The 19,085-nt window shown below is 47.2% G+C and overlaps 1 protein-coding gene across 2 annotated transcripts in view; it reads right to left on the bottom strand.

The window, feature by feature from the left end:
• PPM1H (protein phosphatase, Mg2+/Mn2+ dependent 1H) overlaps positions 1–19,085 on the bottom strand; it is a 301,454-nt gene that overhangs the window by 186,403 nt on the left and 95,966 nt on the right. For both annotated transcript variants that reach the window (XM_002711306.5, XM_051846392.2), the window contains exon 2: positions 2,363–2,525. In XM_002711306.5, the coding sequence (XP_002711352.2) occupies positions 2,363–2,525 (163 nt within the window). The remainder of the gene's footprint in view (positions 1–2,362; positions 2,526–19,085) is intronic.

Consider the following 19,085-nt stretch of genomic DNA (forward strand, 5'->3'; position numbering starts at 1 on the left):
GCACAGAAGGGAAGCTTCTGGAACTGAGGCAGGAAGTGGGCAGCCAGGTCACCTGTGCTCTGCACCTTCCTGCTGCCTCCTGAAACCTTGATCCCGAGACCTAGAAGCATCGCAGGGGAGGGTCAGGCTCCATCCTAAGTGCTCCTGTACTGGTTCACCGCTCTTAAGGACAGGGAAGTTAAGAGTTGCCCTCCTCCCCTCCCCCCGCTCCATTTCTAGGAGCTCTAAGGGGTAACTTTTTGCTAAGGCATAAATAAAAAATGCCATCACTGCTGGCCTCATGCCAAATGTCCACACATTGACGTAGCTTTACAGAAATTACTTCACGTCCCTGTGGCAGGGGAGAAACCTCAAGGGGAAAAGCAACATTAAGTCACTGGCACCCATATTCAATTACCGTCAGTGCCTCGCACTTTCTGAGCCCTTTACCATAATAACTCAATCTGCTAAACAATCCTGTCAAGCAGGTATGAAAGGAATTGTGTGGTCTCTGATTCACAAGTGAATAAATACACAAAATTCCGTGGACATAACACACACAGAGGAACTGAAGCGAGATGACTTCAGGGTAACAAGCATTAACATTTATTAATTATGTATTAGTGAAGACACTGGCTCAGTATTTTCCATAGGCTACTGGGTTTTCTGCTTCCAGCCAGCCTCTGTCTACCATTTGGTAGTTGCTGCTGTTAATCCTCTTTGTGGAAGAGAAAAGTGAGGCTGAAAGAAAATCCCCCAACTAAGTAGCTAAGAAGTAGCAGACTGTTGCACTTACATTCTTACATTTTTTTTTTTAAGTCAGAGAGAGAGAGACACCGATGGAGAGAGTTCCCATCTGCCAGTTCACTCCCCGAATGTCCACAAAGGCCAGGGCTGGGATCGAAGCCAGCAGCTCCTAAGTCTCTCACATGAGAGGCAGGGATCCAACTATTGCAGCCTCCCAGGGTGCACATTAGCAGGAAGCTGGAGTCAGGAGCCAGAGCTGAGAATCCAACTCAGGCCCTCTGATATAGGACACCCACGTCTTAACCACTAGGCCAGACACCCACCCATGCGCTATCATTCTACACTGCCCACCCAGGTCCTATTCTCTGTCCCTCTGGGATGCTAGCGCTCAACAATGGTTCCTTCAGCCTTGATAATAAGTCAAATGGTTGAGCCTCATGGGTCACTATGTGTCTCTAAACCGGCTTAGTAATAATAAAACAAATCCGCACTGTTAGTCTTTTCTGACCATAAATGTGACAAGATACCATTTCATGGGCTGAGAAGATAATCCTAAATCTTTTAAAATCTTATAAAAACTTTTAGACAAAATATTCTCAAGAGCCTGAGACTAACTAGCTGCATTTGCGTTGTTCCATTCCCCGTCTCCTGATTTTCCTGGCGAACGCCTCTCCATGGGACTGAGTGGCCTGATGGGCCCAGTGTCTACCACTCCTTCCCCTGCCCAGTGGCTTCTTCAGAACTGCCGAGGATAGGTCTGCTTTACAGTCCCGAAACCGGAGAGAGGAGGCACGCTTTGTGCTTTGTCAACAGGGCATGCAGTCTGCAGGGCCACCTACGGGTTGCAAGGGCTTTGGGCCAATTGGAACAAAGATGAATCTGGAAGAGCGTCAGGCCCATAGGCGCCTGCTGACCAACTCTGATGGACAGGCAAAGGGAAGAAGGGGGTCAAGTCATAACAGGGCTCCAGGCCAACAGTTATGTCCACCCACTCACAGGGGCTCCTGGATATTGCCTTCACAAAGACCTAGATGTGGTTTCTGTGAAGCCACCAAACACTGCACCTGTCAATGCTTACACCACCTGCTATGTGTGCTCTAACTACCTCAAGTGGTAAAAATGCAAGCACCAGGGCCGGTGCTGTGGTGTAGCAGGTAAAGCCGCTCCCTGCAGGGCCGGCATCCCATGTGGGCGCCGGTTTGAGTCCCAGCTGCTCCAGTTCTGATCCAGCTCTCTGCTATGGTCTGGAAAAGCAGTGGAAGATGGTCCAAATCCTTGAGCCCCTGTACCCACATGGGAGACCAGGAAGAAACTCCTGGCTCTGGAGTAGCCATCTGGGGAGTGAACCAGCGGCTGAAGACCTCTCTTTCTCTCTCTGCCTCTGCCTCTCTAACTCTGCCTTTCAAATAAACAAATCTTTAAAAAAAAAAAATGCAAGCAGCAACTCATTGTCCAGGGGTCACCTCCAGTGTGGAATGTGTGAGACTGAAGACCCACTCCCCACCCCCCACTAACCCTGGGAACACAGCTTCTCTCAGCTTCAGCCCTGCCCGGGGCTAAGGCCAAATGCCTTCCAGTGGGCCCAGGTGCGTGCACTGCTCCCCGCCGGGGGAACCAAGGATGCAGTGGGTCTTACCGAGTTCTCCTTTAGCTGCAGCCCTTCCCCGTTGGGAAGAGAGGACCGCCTCTTGGAGTTCCTATTTGGGGTTGAGGTCACGGCCCCTGCTTTCTTCTTCACGGTGAGCACTTCGCAGCTGGCTTGGTCTTCGTTGTGTGTGCTCTTCCCGGCATTGATGACCCTGCAGAAGAGCCAAAGCAGCGGGTCAGACAGAGCCAGGTCCAGAACGCGAGCACTCAGTCCTGTCCTGTCCTGGGGGCCGCTGCAGTGGACTCCACAGCCCGCACGACACCAACACCCTACTGCACCCCGAGGATCGGAGAACCTTGGTGTTTTACGTTCCTGGATTTTCAAAAAGTAGAATTCTATTAGCACCCGTTAAAACATTCACCACATACGTTGATCTGCACTCATTCGCCTCCACAGGTGTCTGGGAGATATGATCAACCCCACTGACCCATGCTAGTCAAAACACATGAGGCAATCACTCTCTCGGTTTAATTTGGCACCTGGGCATTTGGGCAATCAAAATGAAGACAGATAGGGTGGCTTGGGAATTGTGGTTCCTTTGTCCAAGCACAAAACTACCATTGATCTTATCAAAACACACAGCAGTAGCCTACAGCACCCTGCAAAGTCCGAGAACTGTATTTCACGATGCCTTCCTGTTTTTACTTGACACGCAGGAACGTGGATCAAAACTGCACTCTCCTTTTTAAAAAACTTATTGACTTGAGAGACAGAAGATGATCTCTCATCTATGGGTTCACTGCTCAAATGTCCACAATAGCTATGTATCGGCCAGGAGCCAGGAACTCAAGCCAGGTCTCCCACATGTGTGGCAGGGACCCAAGTACGCGTAGCACTGCTATCTCTCAGGGTCTGCATCAGTAGGCAAACTGCAGTCGGGAGCCAAGCTGGGTATTGAACCCAGGTACTCAGATATGGGGGTTAAATTCCTGCCCTCAAGGCTTACTCTTTTTAAAGCATCTTTATCTTTTTCCATACAGAGTAATAGTCACCACACGCTATCCTCACACTGGGCTACAAGGCACTGTGATTTGCACAAGACAGCTAATAGTGAATGACATCAGAGCATGTTGACTCTGACTTGGTCTAACGACCAAAATGTCAAGTATATGAGTGCCTAGGAGAAACAGGCCGCACGATTCATACACCTTTCTTGTTTCAGGTGCCTGCGCACTCATATCCTGGGTTTCAGCACTGTTTTCTTACTAAGTAGCTAAGCAGCTGCCGAACTGCATCTCCTGCCAGAGAGCTCTCCTTGATTTGCCTTTGGCTGTGTTTGCTTTTCAAAAATTTCAACGGGGTCCACAGTGGCTGACAGAGTCAGAGTAGAGTTCAAAAAACTCAGACGTGAAAAGGGAAAAGATGGCCCCCCTTTTTTTTTTTTCAGGTAAATTACAAAGGAATTCACTCTGCAAGTGTGCTTTGTACACTGTTCTATGAACCTGGCTGCAAATCCTAACAGTTAAATGAAAGATTATCAAGTTCAAATGACTTTTTAAAAACAAGTTTAAATTCTGCAATGATTATAGACCCAGAATAAGTTGCAGAAATAGTAGAGCCCTATGTGCCCTTCACCCAATGTGCATAACAATAACATATTATATAATCAAAGCACAGAGTCAAAATCAAGAAATTAACATCAATACGGTACTGGCACCCACATTACAGACATTATTAAGATTTTACAACCAATAGCTTGTAGTACTGAAAATTGTCCAGATCTCCATAAACCAACATGAACGTACATGTCATAACTAAGTAACAGAGAGAAAGCAAATTGAAAAGTGAACGCCAAGATCCAGGGGAGTATGCTTCAGGCAATCTTCTGCCAAGCCCTGGGATTTTTATGGAGGTGTCTCAGATGTTTTAACAATTTGCTTAAAATTTATACTTTTTATGTGAATAAGCATTTCTTAAAGAATTCAGTAATTTAAGGTTCACTCCCATCCAGCCATGTGAAAAAATTCATTAGTCTGCATATTTTGGGCAGTATAGGGTACAATAAGCCTTCAATTGACCAGTATCATTTGATGGCAAGAACTATTAAAAAATTAAATTAGCATTTGCAAGTGCTTATCTGCATGCTGTAAGAAAAAGACCTGCCAGTCTTCTATAATCTCCCATATTTCAAATGCCTGCATCAAAATTGTTCTTAGTTTTATGATAAATGTCAATGTAGGCATATTTTTTGTAAAGTTATTCTAATTTTATTGCTATTTGCTAAGCTTTTTTTTTTTTTTTTTCTGACAGACAGAGTGGACAGTGAGAGAGAGACAGAGAGAGAGAGAAAGGTCTTCCTTTGCCGTTGGTTCACCCTCCAATGGCAGGCGCACCGCGCTGATCCGATGGCAGGAGCCGGGAGCCAGGTGCTTTTCCTGGTCTCCCATGTGGTGCAGGGCCCAAGCACCTGGGCCATCCTCCACTGCACTCCCTGGCCACAGCAGAGGGCTGGCCTGGAAGAGGGGCAACCGGGACAGAATCCGGCGCCCCGACCGGGACTAGAACCCGGTGTGCCGGCGCCGCAAGGCGGAGGATTAGCCTAGTGAGCCGCGGTGCCGGCTAAGTTTTTTTTTTTTTTTTTTTTTAAAGACTGTTTATTTGAAAGTCAGAGTTAGAGGACAGGCAGAGAGAGAGAGGTCTTCCATCCACTGGATCACTCCCCAATTGGCCGCAACAGCCGGAGCTGTGCCGATTTGAAGCCAGGAGCTTCCTCCGAGTCTCCTGTGTGGGTGCAGGGGCCCAAGGACTTGGGCCATCCTCCACTGCTTTCCCAGGCCATAGCAGAGAGCTGGATCGGAAGAGGAGCAGCCAGGACTAGAACTGGAGCCCATATGGGATACCGGCGCTTCAGGCCAGGGCGTCAACCCGCTGTGCCACAGCACCGGCCCCTAAGCTTTCTTTTTTAACAGGAGATGGCGTGCATAGGCAGGTGGGAGTCTGTGCCAGTCTCTGTGAGGTCAGATTGGCCTCCAGTGCCTGTCACCGGCTGGCAAGGGCTGAGGGGTGGCCAACGGAGGCTTTCATATCTGTTCTCTTGCTCTGCCTTTGCCCTCGCCTCTAAAAGCCACTTTGGTATGGCTGGAGAATAAGACGAGGTTCTTGAAGTACCAAGGAGGCCACTACCTGCATGAAGGATCACCACCATCAGGCTTACTGCCCCAGCCAGGTAACACAGCTGCAGTGTAGAAGTAGGCCTACCTTGGCCCCCAGTGCAACATCTTCCTGGCACACAAAGGGACATCAGCCTGAGGCAGGCCAAGCTGGACTGGGATAGCAAACACAGAACAAACAGATTTGGCAAGGTTTGGCCCAGGCCTGAGAGAGGTGGGCGTTGTATCCCTGCTTCTCTGGCTACTGCAGGCGTTAGGAAAGGCCCAGGGAAGGCAGAAGGTTGGGTCCCTCGTATGTTCCTGTCCCTAGTTATGCTGCTCTTGCTTAACCTGGGCCACATCGCCAGGGACAACAGCTGGGGCTCACGATGTAGAAGATGCTCCTGTCTGCAGTGGCCCTTCTGCGTGTGCCCTTGGAGAACCCAACCAGGCAGGGGAAGGAGGTTCAAACTACTGCCTGCCCCTTCTCAGCTGCTCGGAGTGACTTCCCCTGCGGCGTGTCTTGGGTGCAGTGTTTACCTGATGGTGCTATTAGACCGCCTGGGTCTCCCAAGTAAGTGCCTTCCCTAGGGCGAGGTGCGTGGAGGCTGGGCTGGGTAAGACAGTTCATGATGAGCTTCCCAGCACTGCCCTCGGGATGGGATCCCTGTGGACCACTGGCCCTTAATCTTGTGTTGTGCTCACGTAGTTTGTTCTTTGGCTTTTAGTCACGTGACAGGCTGACTCCTCTGTCACTCTGACAGTCAACGAAGCTCCTATAATTACCCAAACCACAAGTCACTGTCCCCTAAAAGTGCTTCATCTCCTGTCTCTTCTAGAGCATGTGGAACTCCAGCGAGGACTGAACTTCAGCAAGAGTCCGAGGAACCTTATTTTAGGCTGAGAAACCTGGGGCCCTGGAAGACTGCAGCTTGCCCGAGGTGACAGCTAAATACGGCCGAGCTGTGAACACACCTCTCTGAGTTGGAGCTCCTTCTGCTTCAGCTCTCAGCCTGTTGCATTGTCCTATCGTGCAGCTATTCTTGTGGGCACTTGGTTCAGAAGTGTGTGTTTCAATGACTCAGCAGAGCTAGAGAACCGAAAAAGACAATGCCTGTGACCCTGCTTCACTGTTCCATGTTGAATACGGCTTGTGACTGAGACTAATGAGATATCAGCAAGTCAGAAACGTCAGTCTAGTGGGAACACAGCACCACTACCTCCGTAAGCCGGTCTGGGAAGATATCTGATTATTATCCGTGTGATAAAGGCTAATTTAAATATTATTTAAATATCAATCTAAGTTATTACTTTTTTCATTTTAATTAAAGGATTAAAAAAAAAAAAAAAAAAAAAAAAAAAGAGGGGCCAGTGCTGTGGTGCAGTGGGTTAAAGCCCTGGCCTGCAGTGCCAGCATCCTATATGGGCACCGGTTCGAGTCTGGCTGCTTCACTTTTGATGAGGCTCTCTGCTATGGTCTGGGAAGGCAGCAGAATATGGCCAAAGTCCTTGGACCCCTGCACCCACATGGGAGACTGGGAAGAAACTCCTGGCTCCTGGCTTCAGATCAGCCCAGCTCTGGCCGTTGCAGCCATCTGGGGAGTGAATCAGTGGATGGACAATTTCTCTCTGCCTCTCAAATAAATAAATAGACAAATAAATAAAAGTTTGGCTAGAATGGGCATTTGGCCTAGGTGTTAAGAAGCCTGCAACCCACATTGAGCCTGGATTCAATTCCTGGCTCCAGCTCTCAAACCCAGCTTCCAGCTAATGTGGACCTTGGGAGGCAATGGTGATAGCTCAAGTTACTGGGTCCCTGACACCCATGTGGAAGACCTAGACTGAGTTCCTGGCTCTTGGCTTTGGCCTGGCTCAGTCCCAGTCATTGCTAGGATTTGGGGAGTGAACAGTAGATGAGAATGTTCTCTTAATTTCTCTCTCTCTTTAAGAGAACATCAACCACCATCAACTTAAACATTTTACTTTGTTCTTCGAAAGTGAATGCCTTGCTTACTAAGTCATGGATTTCCCTAATGTAAACACTTGTGTCAGGAACTATACTCCCTTCCTGTCCTATGCTCTAGGGCAGTAAGCACTACCTTGAAAGCAGGAGCTACAATTCTTTGTCTAATATTTACCCATGCTACTCATTTTCAAGACTCGGGCTTCCAAAGGTGATGGACCATGGATCATCACACCTTTGTTGACATTGTTTCTGACAACATTTTCCTTGAAATTAAGTTTGAGATAATAAGTGATTATAAGAGCATTTCCCCAGACAGTAGCTCCTGGTGGGTACTTAACAAATGTCTGTTGAGTGAATAAAGCCATCAGAACAGAAATCAACTCTGGGACTTCTGTGGAGTGGAGAGTAGCATCTTTACTGAGTACTTTCTATGTGCCAGGGACTGCTGTTAACATTTCATATTTAGTAATGAACTCATTCAATCATCTTGTCCACTCAATAGTAGCTACCGTGGTTAGTGATTTTCTAACACTAAGTCACAGCTACTGAGTGGCATACTTTAGTTGAGTCTTAATTTTGTCAAATCTCAGTTCCTTAGTGAACTTTTTAAATTCCATGAGTTGCTAAAATACATGTGTTAGGGAAGACGATTTTAGTTCTCCAAATTCAATAACTGGACAGTTTAAAAAATTATGATTAAAATTCAGATAAGTAAATTTTCAGCTGAAGGAGAGGGTTAGCTACCACCTCTTCAACATAAAAAGCTCACGTCTAGTCTTTTCAACTCTTAGAAAAACATGGCACACATTTTGCTTGGGAGCCAGACATGTGGCAAATTCATTTATGTACTTCTTCAACCCATCTTCAATTGGACCAACACCTTTCCTCCGCCCCTGCCTCTTGTAAAAAACTTTCTTAAGAACATTCAGGACTTGGAAGACAAAAATGCTCCATAGGTATCAGACACAGTTTGGGAACATGACTTTAAGTCCCTGGATTGAATATGACTGTGAGATTGTAACAACAGTAGAATCTCTTTAAAAGGAGCAAGTGCTTGATTGTGTGCCACCTACCCATGTTTGAGAAACTTGTTTTCCTTCAGTTTATGAAATCACCATTTTTTAGGTAATCAACTCCACCCGAACTTCAGCAGAACAGTCAATCAACGAAGACTGCCATGGTTGACATGTTTTGAAGGATTCGCATGTGCCATGTGCTAAGTATTTGATACCATAGGTGCTCAGTGCACTCCAGGAGGCAGGAGCAGGGATGATAGGCAGACCTAGCTGAAACACGGCCTGTGTTAACTGCTTGCTCTAGCTGTGTGTTCTTGGGCAAGCTGCTTTGTCACTTCCCACCATAGGAAAGATGCTGAGAACTAAATGTCCACCTGAGAAGTGCTTGACAGTGGCTGGCTCACAGAGGCACCAATACCTACATATGCTATGGAACAACAGGAGAGGTCAGGAGTGTATGGCACACACAGCTGTTCTGTTATCCAGCCAGGGGAGGAGTCCGAGGAAACCCTCTCCCCGCTTTCCATCAGCAACCCTCGCCCTGCCCAAGGACACAGCTCCAGGTGTCCAGCGCCTCCAAGCAATGTGCACGATACTTCTCCGAACAGGGACCTGGAGCAGGGCCACTCACTCCTGAGACCGCCTCCTAAGCCACCTATCTGACAGCACCCGGGAAAGCAGCCACATGGTTACCAACGTGCTCTTTCCACTCCTACCCAGATCTGCCCACAGCCTCCAGCTCTCGGTCCCGAGGCTCCTGGATCCCAGACTCGTGATAAAAGGATCAACCAGGAAACTCTGTCTTTGGTTACAATTACGTAGCTTTGTTTTTAAAGGAATTAAAAGGTCTGAAGAGTTTAGGCTAAAGAGTTTACACTAAGTGTTAAGACTGCTCAGCAGGCAGTAACGGCACTGCTCAAGGATGAGTGAGATACTGCCGATTCATATATACTTGAGAAGCAGACACTAACATGCTCTAGGGGGAAAGGAGCCATTTATGGAAAATCCAACACAGTGCTCAATTACGACTACTCACTTTTCTAGGTAGCCTCACAGACAATGCTCCATGCCTGACCACTGACGGCTCAGAAGGGCAACTTAATTCCTAGCTCCAAGGAAGATGGTAATCTCTCCTTCTTGGGGTCCTGGACAACCACAGCTCTGACCAGGAACCTAAGCTTTGAAAACAGCCATCGCCAAAAGCAGCTGGCCAGCCAGCCAGAACCTCCTTGCAAAAGGAGGCTCCAGCCACCCGGGGAACAGGAGGTCATCTCAGCCAGTTCAGCGAACAGTCAGTCAAGTGTAGCCAGGCAGGAACAAGGACAGCACAGCGCACACTTCCTGCAGTGCAGGAACAGACCACCTCATGGAAGGGCCAGCATGGGCCGTGGAAAGGTGGTCTTCTCCTCACACAACCTTACACCTGCTGGCTCTCAGGCCCTGGCTGTGGCTAATGAGGGGATGGGACCATTTTCTACCTGCAACCTGGAGGCTTAGGTGTCACAAATTGGCTTTAAAATATTTTTGCCTGCGAAGTATTTTTATAGAGGTAAGTCAGTTGTCAATAAAAATCGGGGCATCTATATTAAAATCTTAATTTTGGGGGCCTGCACTTTGGCTTAGTGGGTTAAGCCAGTGCCAGCATCTCATATGGGTGCCAGTTAAGATCCCAGTTGCTCCACTTCTGATCCAGCTCTCTGATATGTCCCGGAAAAGCAGTGAAAAATGGCCCAACTGTTTGGGCCCTGGCACCCCCATGGGAGACCCAGAAGAAGCCCCCGGCTCCTGGCTTTGGATCAGTCCAGCTCTGGCCGTTGTGGACATTTGGGGAGTGAACCAGCAGATGGAAGATCTGTCTTCCTCAATCTCCTTCTAATTCTGCCTTTCAATTAAATAAGTAAATCTTTTTTTAAAAAAATCTTAATTTTTTTCCATTTTTCTTAAAAACAAATACATTTGACTATTCATATGTCCCTCTTATATGACTGCAATCAGCTGGACCAAGGGGCCACTGCCCCGAGACTGGACGTGTCCTGTGAGCTTACGCCCTTCACGTGTCACTCAGTGATCATCCTGACTCCACGGGCATTTGGATCTACCGCACCACCATCAGACACTGGTGACTATCTGAAGAAGACCAGAGATTAGATACAGAGTACACATTGATTGGAATAATTACTTTAACATATTCAATATGTAATTAAATAGGAGAAAAGAAAGAAAACTAGGGATTGGTTTCTGCCCTCCAGAAGCCCAAAATCATTTTATAGTAGGGAGATTTTCTGTCTTAAGTGTACTTGGTGTTAGGAAACTGGCGCAGTTGGCTGCATGGCCCAGCTACCTGAGCCAGGCTCCACTCCCATCCTAATGGGATTGGCTGATCCTGCTTCCCTGCCCGCCCTCAGGCAAAGTTTTAAAGGGGCCTGTTCCTGAACACGTGCTCTCTCTTGCCCCTTCTCTCCTGCTCTCTCTCGGTTCCTCTCTCTAGCCTCCTCCTCTGGTCTCTTGGCTCTGCTCTCCTCTCTCCTCTTCTCTGCTTTATCTTCTCTCCTTGCTAGCTCTTCTCCTTTCTGTCTCTCTCTCTTACAGTCTCCCTCCCTTTTTTCCTTTGCTGCCCCTTCACTCCAGTCTGCAGGGTGTCCCCCAGTAAACGCTTTCCCTTACTCCGGTGTCTGGTGTGCTTTGCGATGGCTAACATTAAGATATAACACTTGGGCTTCTATAACAAAATACCATGAATTGGGTGGCTTACAAACAACAAAAACTTGTGATTCTGGGTGCTGAGAAGTTCAAGGTGCTGACAGATTTTATGTCTTTGTTCATAGACAGCCTTATTTAAAAAAAAAAAAACATTTATTTATTTGAAAGCCACAGTAATAATAAGAGAGTGAGAAACAAGGTGAGTGAATGGGGTACGGGGGAAGGGGGAGAGAGGGAAAGGAGGGAGGGGAGGAGGAGGGGAGAGAGGGAGGGAGAGAGAGAGAGGGAGGGAGGGAGAGAGAGAGAGGGAGGGAGGGAGGGAGACACTTTGCACTCATTAGTTCACTTCCCGAATGGCTGTGGCAGCCAGGGCTGGACCACGCCAAAGATGGGAGCCAGAAACTCCGTCCAGGTCTCCCTAATGGGCAGCAGGTGCCCAAGAACTTGTCTGTCTTCTGCTGCCTTCTCAGGTGTATTAGCAGGAAACAAGATCCGAGGTAGAGTAGTTGGGAACTGAACTGTGGTGGTTTACCCTACTGCACCACAGTGCCAGGCCCAGAGAGCTGTATTCAGCTGTAATCTGCACAGTGCAAGGGTCAAGACAGCTCTCCAGGGCTTTTTTAAACAAGGGCAAGAACCCCATTCCCAAAGGTGCCACTCTCATGACTTAATCACTTCCCCCAAAGCCTCCTGTTCAAATACCATCATGTTGGGGAAAAGGCTTCAACACGGGGAGGGGGCAGGGGAGGGAGAAGGGGAGGAGGGGAGGAGGAGGGGAAGGAGGGAGAGAAAGAAAGCAACATTTAAACCATTGCACCTTCTTACCAAAAACTGCAGTTTGCTCAGATTGAGGTGTGTGTCCAAGGATCTGGGAGAGTGAGGGAAAATGTCACAGGTGAGGAACTCTGAGCTCGGTTTTATGGAATAAGGAGGAAACCTGTAGTCAGAGAAGGAAGAGGAACGGCTCTCCAGGCAGAGGAACAGCCGTGATGGACACAGAGATATCTACAAAGAGGGGCTGGGTGTGACCTAAGCACAGGGTGGGTGTGGAGCTAGAACAGAAGTAGACCATGAAAGGCCACAGGAACTTTATGGCAGGAATCAAAGATTGTGTGAACAAGAGACTGACAAGATGACGGTGATTTTAGACTCCTAACAGGGCTGCCGCTACAGGATGGTTTACAGGAGTTAAATGTAATAGCCAAGAAGCCGGCGCCGCGGCTCACTAGGCTAATCCTCCGCCTAGCGGCGCCGGCACACCGGGTTCTAGTCCCGGTCGGGGCGCCGGATTCTGTCCCGGTTGCCCCTCTTCCAGGCCAGCCCTCTGCTGTGGCCAGGGAGTGCAGTGGAGGATGGCCCAGGTGCTTGGGCCCTGCACCCCATGGGAGACCAGGAAAAGCACCTGGCTCCTGGCTCCTGCCATCGGATCAGCGCGGTGCGCAGGCCGCAGCGCGCCGGCCGCGGCGGCCATTGGAGGGTGAACCAACGGCAAAGGAAGACCTTTCTCTCTGTCTCTCTCTCTCACTGTCCACTCTGCCTGTCAAAAAAAAAAAAAAATGTAATAGCCAAGAAATCAGGTAGTGTCTCTTACAATAGCCCAAGTGACAAACAGGTCACGAACCATACAAGGGCTCGGCGGCGGGCGGGGGGCTTGTGATGAGGTGAATGAACCAATCAGTCCTGGTAAGACCTGTCAGATGGATTAAAGAGAGGGGTGCAAAAAGGAAGATGTCTAGGGATCCAGAATGGCAGAGTGGACAGACACAACGGGAGACGAGAAGGCAAAACCAGCCTTGGGGGTAGAGAGTTCCAGGGCATGCGAAATGATTTCAGGGCAGCGAAGAGAAAGTTACCTGAAGTTATAAGGGCAGTGGCAGCCACGCACAGCTTAACCAGGGGTGGCAACGTATTGCCTGTGGGCTGAAACCAGACCACTGCTTGCACTGGTGTGGTCTGCAAAGAAAGAATCGTTTTTGTATTTTTAATCTGGGGGCTGGACCAGGTCAAATCCGGGAGCGGAGGACTCAGTCCAGGTCTACCAGGCAGGTGGTAGAGACCCAGTCATCTGGGCCATCACTGCTGCCTTCCAGAGCCAGTGTTCACAGGGAGCTGTCATCCAGCGCCGAGCTGGGGGTTGAACACAAGAATTCTGGCATGGGATGCAGACTTCTTAACTCCCTCCTAACCCCAGGCCAAATGCACACCCCCAACTTCCATATTCAAATAAAGAAGTCTGTGTTTTGCCAGATGCTGAAGCAATTCCCATACAAGGTCACAGTGCCATTCTGTTCAAGCCAAATAAAATCAAATAAAGGCTTACCCAAAAAAGGATTTGAAGTGTCGAAGCTTTGCATTACATATAAGCAGAAACATGTTTTTTGCAGGTTTAGAACAATATTATTTGCATATAGCTGTCACCCTCTATTGGCAATTAAGACAAAGTTTCTCTTCTTTGTTCACCAGATATATCAGTACTAACAGGAATGCAAGAGAAATACATTTTTTAAAAACCAAAGTAAAAGTCAATTTCAACGGCCAGCATTGTAGCATAGAGTTAAGCCGCTGTCTGCGTCCTAGCTGCTGCTCCACTTCCTACCCAGTTCCCTGCTAATCACCTGGGAAAGCAGAAGATGGCTCAAGTGCTTGGGCCCCTGCCACCCACACGGGAGTCCCAGATGAAGTTCTGGATTGGTCCAGCCACAGCCGTCGTGGCTATCTGGGGAGTAAATCAGCAGATGGAAGATCTCTGTCTCTCCCTCTTTCTCTCTTTCAAATAAATCAATAAATTTTAAAAAGAAAAGTCAAGTTCAAATGTGTACTTTAACACAAATTTTAAAAGGCCTGAAACTAATACAATGAAATATGAAACCAAAAGATTGAAGTACCCTAATCTCAGCAGGCATCACATAAAATACACAAACTTTTCATTGGCAGTTTCTTCAAAAATCCCAGACACAATCTTGGCTTTTCCCTTGCTGGAAAAAGTCCTATGCAGGGCTTTGGTATTTTCCTTTTAAATCATAAAGCAACACAAGTGATACAGAGTTCTGCAGAACAGGATTGTTTGGCGCTAAGAAGCATTCAACTCTAACTTGTTAGCTCTAAGTCCTCACTTTAGAAAATATTTTTTTAAGTGTGCTGTCATCCTTCATAGAAGAGGTGGAGCCCACTCCAGTGACACACAGGAAATACGGGGTGGGGTGGGGGCACATGTAGCTTTCTGCTGTGAAATTGGGAAGCAGGTAGGTGAACAGCAGAGAAACTCAGGAACTGGACTGACGGGGCTTGAATCCCACACTGATAGTAGCCATGTGAATTTCAACAGGTTCACTGCCAAGTGCTCATCAGTGAGATGAGGCTGGTTAGCAGTGCTTTCCTCCATGGGACAGTTGTCCAAATGCTGGAAAACAGAGCTAAGGGGCTTTAGGTCGTGGAGGGCACCTGCTGGGTTAAGATATTTGCATTCTCCTACTGAAGCACTGGCCTCAATTCTCAGCTCAGCTCCTGATGCCAGCTTCCTGCCTACATGCACTCTGGGAGGAGTAGATGACAGTTCAAGTAGTTGGATCACTGCTACCCACGTGGGAGACCTGCCTGGCCCAGCCCTGGCCGTTGTGGGCATTTGAGGAATGACCTAGTAGATGGAGATCTTTTGACGTCTGCCTGCCTGCCATTCGAATAAAGCAAGCTACACAAATTAAAATTTTCAGTGCTTTACATCTAATAATTTAGTGAATGCTTGTAACCTGTACGATGAGAAAGGTATTATCATTATCCTTTTATGAGCCCTATCAATATCATATGAAAAATGTCAACAAGCCATTGCATCTCCTCATAGCAACTGAGACTTTAAATGATAAATTGTGTTCCCATAAATGATGCTCTTGAAATTAATTGCACAATGACCTATAAACAGGACACAAGGATTGAGACATGTTATGTGGTTTCAGCACAGATTGCTGCAAATGCAAGTTGGGAGCAATAATTAATTTTCTCCTTGTTACGTCAACCTCTTTTTGTAATGCACTCTAACTGAAAGTAACCTGCTTTGGAAAATCTTCACCCTTGTGTTAACTAGTTTGCAGAGAAAGAAAGTTTGTTTTGTTTTCTGATTAAAGGCTAAACAATATACCTGAACAAGTAGTCCTTTGAAAACTGGTTCTTATCTGATCAAGCATTTTTACCTTTGTCCTCAGACCCAGGGCTAAATGCACTTAACAGCCCAAGACTCCCTAATTTACACGGGAAAGACGTGTCAGTTGAAGCCCTAAGGTCCTCAAAAGGCCCAGTCTGAGTTCCACTGTAAGCACACTGACTCTACCCTCAAAAACACAGATGGTATTATGAAATGCTGCCATGGTCTTGAACAAGACTAACACACTGATTGCAAACTACAAGGGTACTTCAAAAAGTTTGACAAAAATGCAATGAAAAGTTTATTTTGGTGCAAAAAAATTTGAAATACATACACACGAATTGCCTTCAAAAAGTTCATGAGGAACACACTATGAAAAATCTATGCAGGGATTTCAAAAGCTTTTTTTTTTTTACACCAAAATATACTTATCTTTCCATTCATTTTTTCATAAACTTTTTGAAGTAAATGTAGTGCCCAATATTATCCTTAAATAAAAAGAGCAAAGCAGACTGCGATGTATTTCAGTAGCCAAGGATAAATAGTCCATGACATAATACACTGATTTGGGTTCAGTTTCTGTCCCATCTCAGTCACAGAGCAGGGGGCAGGTAATCAAAAAATATTGGTTGAATGAATGAACAAATGAATTCTTTTCCACTATAACATCCCACGAGAGAGACCAGAATAATGAATGTGTCCTAAGCCTGCTATTTGTGTTGTGAAGCTTAAAATATTTCGACTGGGATTTCCTATCATGTTGGTCAAAAGACAACATTTCATCAAATTGATTATAATGAATTAATTAGCTTTTATTAATGATTCATGAATCAGTCAATCTGACCTAAAATCAGACAGGGGCTCTGTTGGGCACGGTAGAATAGTCAATTTTTGTAAGGGAGAGTGAGCAGGAAAAAACATAGCCTAATACAAAAAAGTGGATCGGTTAACACAGGTCACTTTCCTTGTTAAGGGTTAATACAAGAGGGGACTTCCTCATCATGCTGCCTCAGTCTGTCTGGCCCCTTTTTACTTGGATACTATGAATTTCTTCTTGTAGGAAGAACTGGTCTGTCTGAGGATTTTCCTGTTTCCTTGAAGTTTTGGTTTTATTATATGCTCTTAGCATGAGTGACTCCATTTTGGTTTGGTCAGTTGGAGCCTAGTGTAGGAGCTCAGGACAAAACAACAGCCTCCTATAAATTTAATTAACACTTGCCTTCAAGGAAAACACATCTATATTCCATAGAAAACTTTTAATTGTAAGCACCTCTATAATAGAAAATGAACTTGGAAGCAAGCCATGTAAAAGCAAGCCTGAAACATCTTCAGCAGAGAAGTAGCTGAGGGCACCCAAGAGCCTAGGGCAGCCCTAGATGGCACTGAACCTGAGCGTGTAACCAAGGGCTCCCTATACGAACAGTCACAGCCCACTAAGATGGCCTTGGAGGGCCCAGAGACTCTTCCTCTACCCTAGGAGACTGCGCAGGAGGGACATTCCGCAGACCACGGGGGGACTTGGAAATAGCAGTAAGGCAATTCTTTTTTTTTTTTTTTTTTTTTTTTGGACAGGCAGAGTTGGACAGAGAGACAGAGAGAAAGGTCTTCCTTTTTTCCGTTGATTCACACCCCAAGTGGCGGTTACGGCCGGCACGTTGCGACGATCCGAAGTCAGGAGCCAGGTGCTTCCTCCTGGTCTCCCATGTGGGTGCAGGGCCCAAGGACTTGGGCCATCCTCCACTGCCCTCCTGGGCCACAACAGAGAGCTGGACTGGAAGAGAAGCAACTGGGACTAGAACCCGGGGTGCTGGCGCCGCAGGCGGAGGACTAGCCTAGTGAGCCAAGGCGCCAGTCACAGAAAGGCAATTCTGACACCATTAATTTAAAGCTACCCAGCAATGCAATGCATTGCCTCCACAAGCTGGGATTCCCTTCACTGGCAAAATGCAAAGCCTTGTTTATAACTTCCCAGGAATACTATGAGGATCTTGGCGATGAATAGGAAGGTTCTATGACTTTCTTTTCAACTACTGAGGATATCCGTCTCCCCATGCAACCCTGACCCCCCAGTTAATACAAAATCTAAATTACTTTTAGAGCAAAGATGTTTTTACAGGATACAAGGCCAGCAGGACCTGTTTGGCTGAGGTAATTCTCTGCTATCTGGTAAACACATCTGACATATGGCAGGTTGCTATAAAATGGAAATTGGAGAATTCAAACTTCCTGTCCCCACCTACACTTTCAATGCACGAGTATTGCAAGTGAGCCTCAAACATAGCTGTTCCCTGAGCTCTGATGTGGCTTGTCTTCCTCCCGAGGAATTTTCCTTGAGAGATCTTCCCTATTCCCAAGGCTTCATTCATTTATAACAACACTGAGCACTGACAAATTCCTATCTGGAGTCCTGTTCCCCGGGGGTGTCTACACACCTGTATCTCCAAACCTGCACTGGTGCTGTAGCACCCAAACCCAACCTCATTTCCTCCTTCCTTCTGCTGTCAACCTCCTGTCTCTGATAGAGTCTTCCTCCTGGCTCCTTGTCTCAGTGGACGGCGAGGATTCCAGGGAACGTCCTTGTCCTCTGACTCCCACCAGCATCTAGTTCCTCAACCTGCAGGTACCACCTCACCACTGGGACTCATTCCCAAATTTACCACACTGTGTTCAGGGCCTCAACACATGCTCCAGGCACTTCTTTCTGAATCTCCTAACCTGTCTGCTGCCATATATACTCCAGATAGCATAGTTAGACTGACCTTTGTCAACTGAAAATGTAGCCTTGTCTTCCCCACACTCAAATTCCTTCTATGGACCCTGGCTTGCTGAACAAGGGTCTTTGTGACCTGGGACCTTCCCACATTACTGGCTGCCTCATCTGCTTCCTCACCCTCTCATTCCTGGCCGTAACAACTGGCCTATGGTTTACAGAAAGCACCGTGCAGCTATACACCACGATTCCAAGTTCTCATCTGCCTTTCCCTCCAACCTGCAATAGCCCCTGTCATTCAACACTCTGTTTAAGGCTGCTTTACATTCACTTCTTTATGTTTTTTTTAAGATTATTTATTTGAAAGGCAGAATGAGAATGAGTGACAGAAAGACAGACAGAGATAGGTATCTTCCATCCACTGGTTCACTCCCCCAAATGGCTGCAGTGGCCAGGGCTATTCCAGTCCACAGCCAGGAGCCCGGAATGCCATCCAAGATTCCCACATGGGTAGCAGGACCCAAGCACTTGGGCCATCGACTGATGCCTTCCCAGGCACATTAGCAAGGGACAGCATTGCAAGCAGAGCAGCCAGGACTTGAACCAGGGCTCTGACATGGAATGCTGGCATAGCAAGCAGTTGTTTAACCCACTGCACCATGGTGCCAGCACACATGGTTATTTTTAAACACTGCAACATAACCATTAAGTGTTGTAGGACTTACACTGACAGCAATCACCAGAAATGTGCACTCGTAACTAGGTTACTCGTAACTACGTTAAGTGAGTTGAATAATTGAGTGAGTTAAATAACTAAACTGACCTTTCCAAAAACTTGGTTTCCTTAGCTTCAAAACTGTGCTACTGTGTGCATTAAGAGAATGAATGATGGGCTGGTGTTGTGGCTCGCGGGTTAAATCTGCAGCACCCACATCCCATTATGGGTGCCAGTTCCAGTCCCAACTGCTCCACTTCTGATCCAGCTCTCTACTAATGCAGCAGGGAAAGCAGTGGAAGATGGCCCAAGTCCTTAAGCCCTTGCACCCACGTGGGAGACCCGGAGGAAGCTCCTGGCTTTGGCCTGGCCCAGCCCCA

The sequence above is a fragment of the Oryctolagus cuniculus genome, chromosome 11 (assembly GCF_964237555.1).
Source record: "Oryctolagus cuniculus chromosome 11, mOryCun1.1, whole genome shotgun sequence".
Taxonomy (NCBI): Eukaryota; Metazoa; Chordata; class Mammalia; order Lagomorpha; family Leporidae; genus Oryctolagus; species Oryctolagus cuniculus.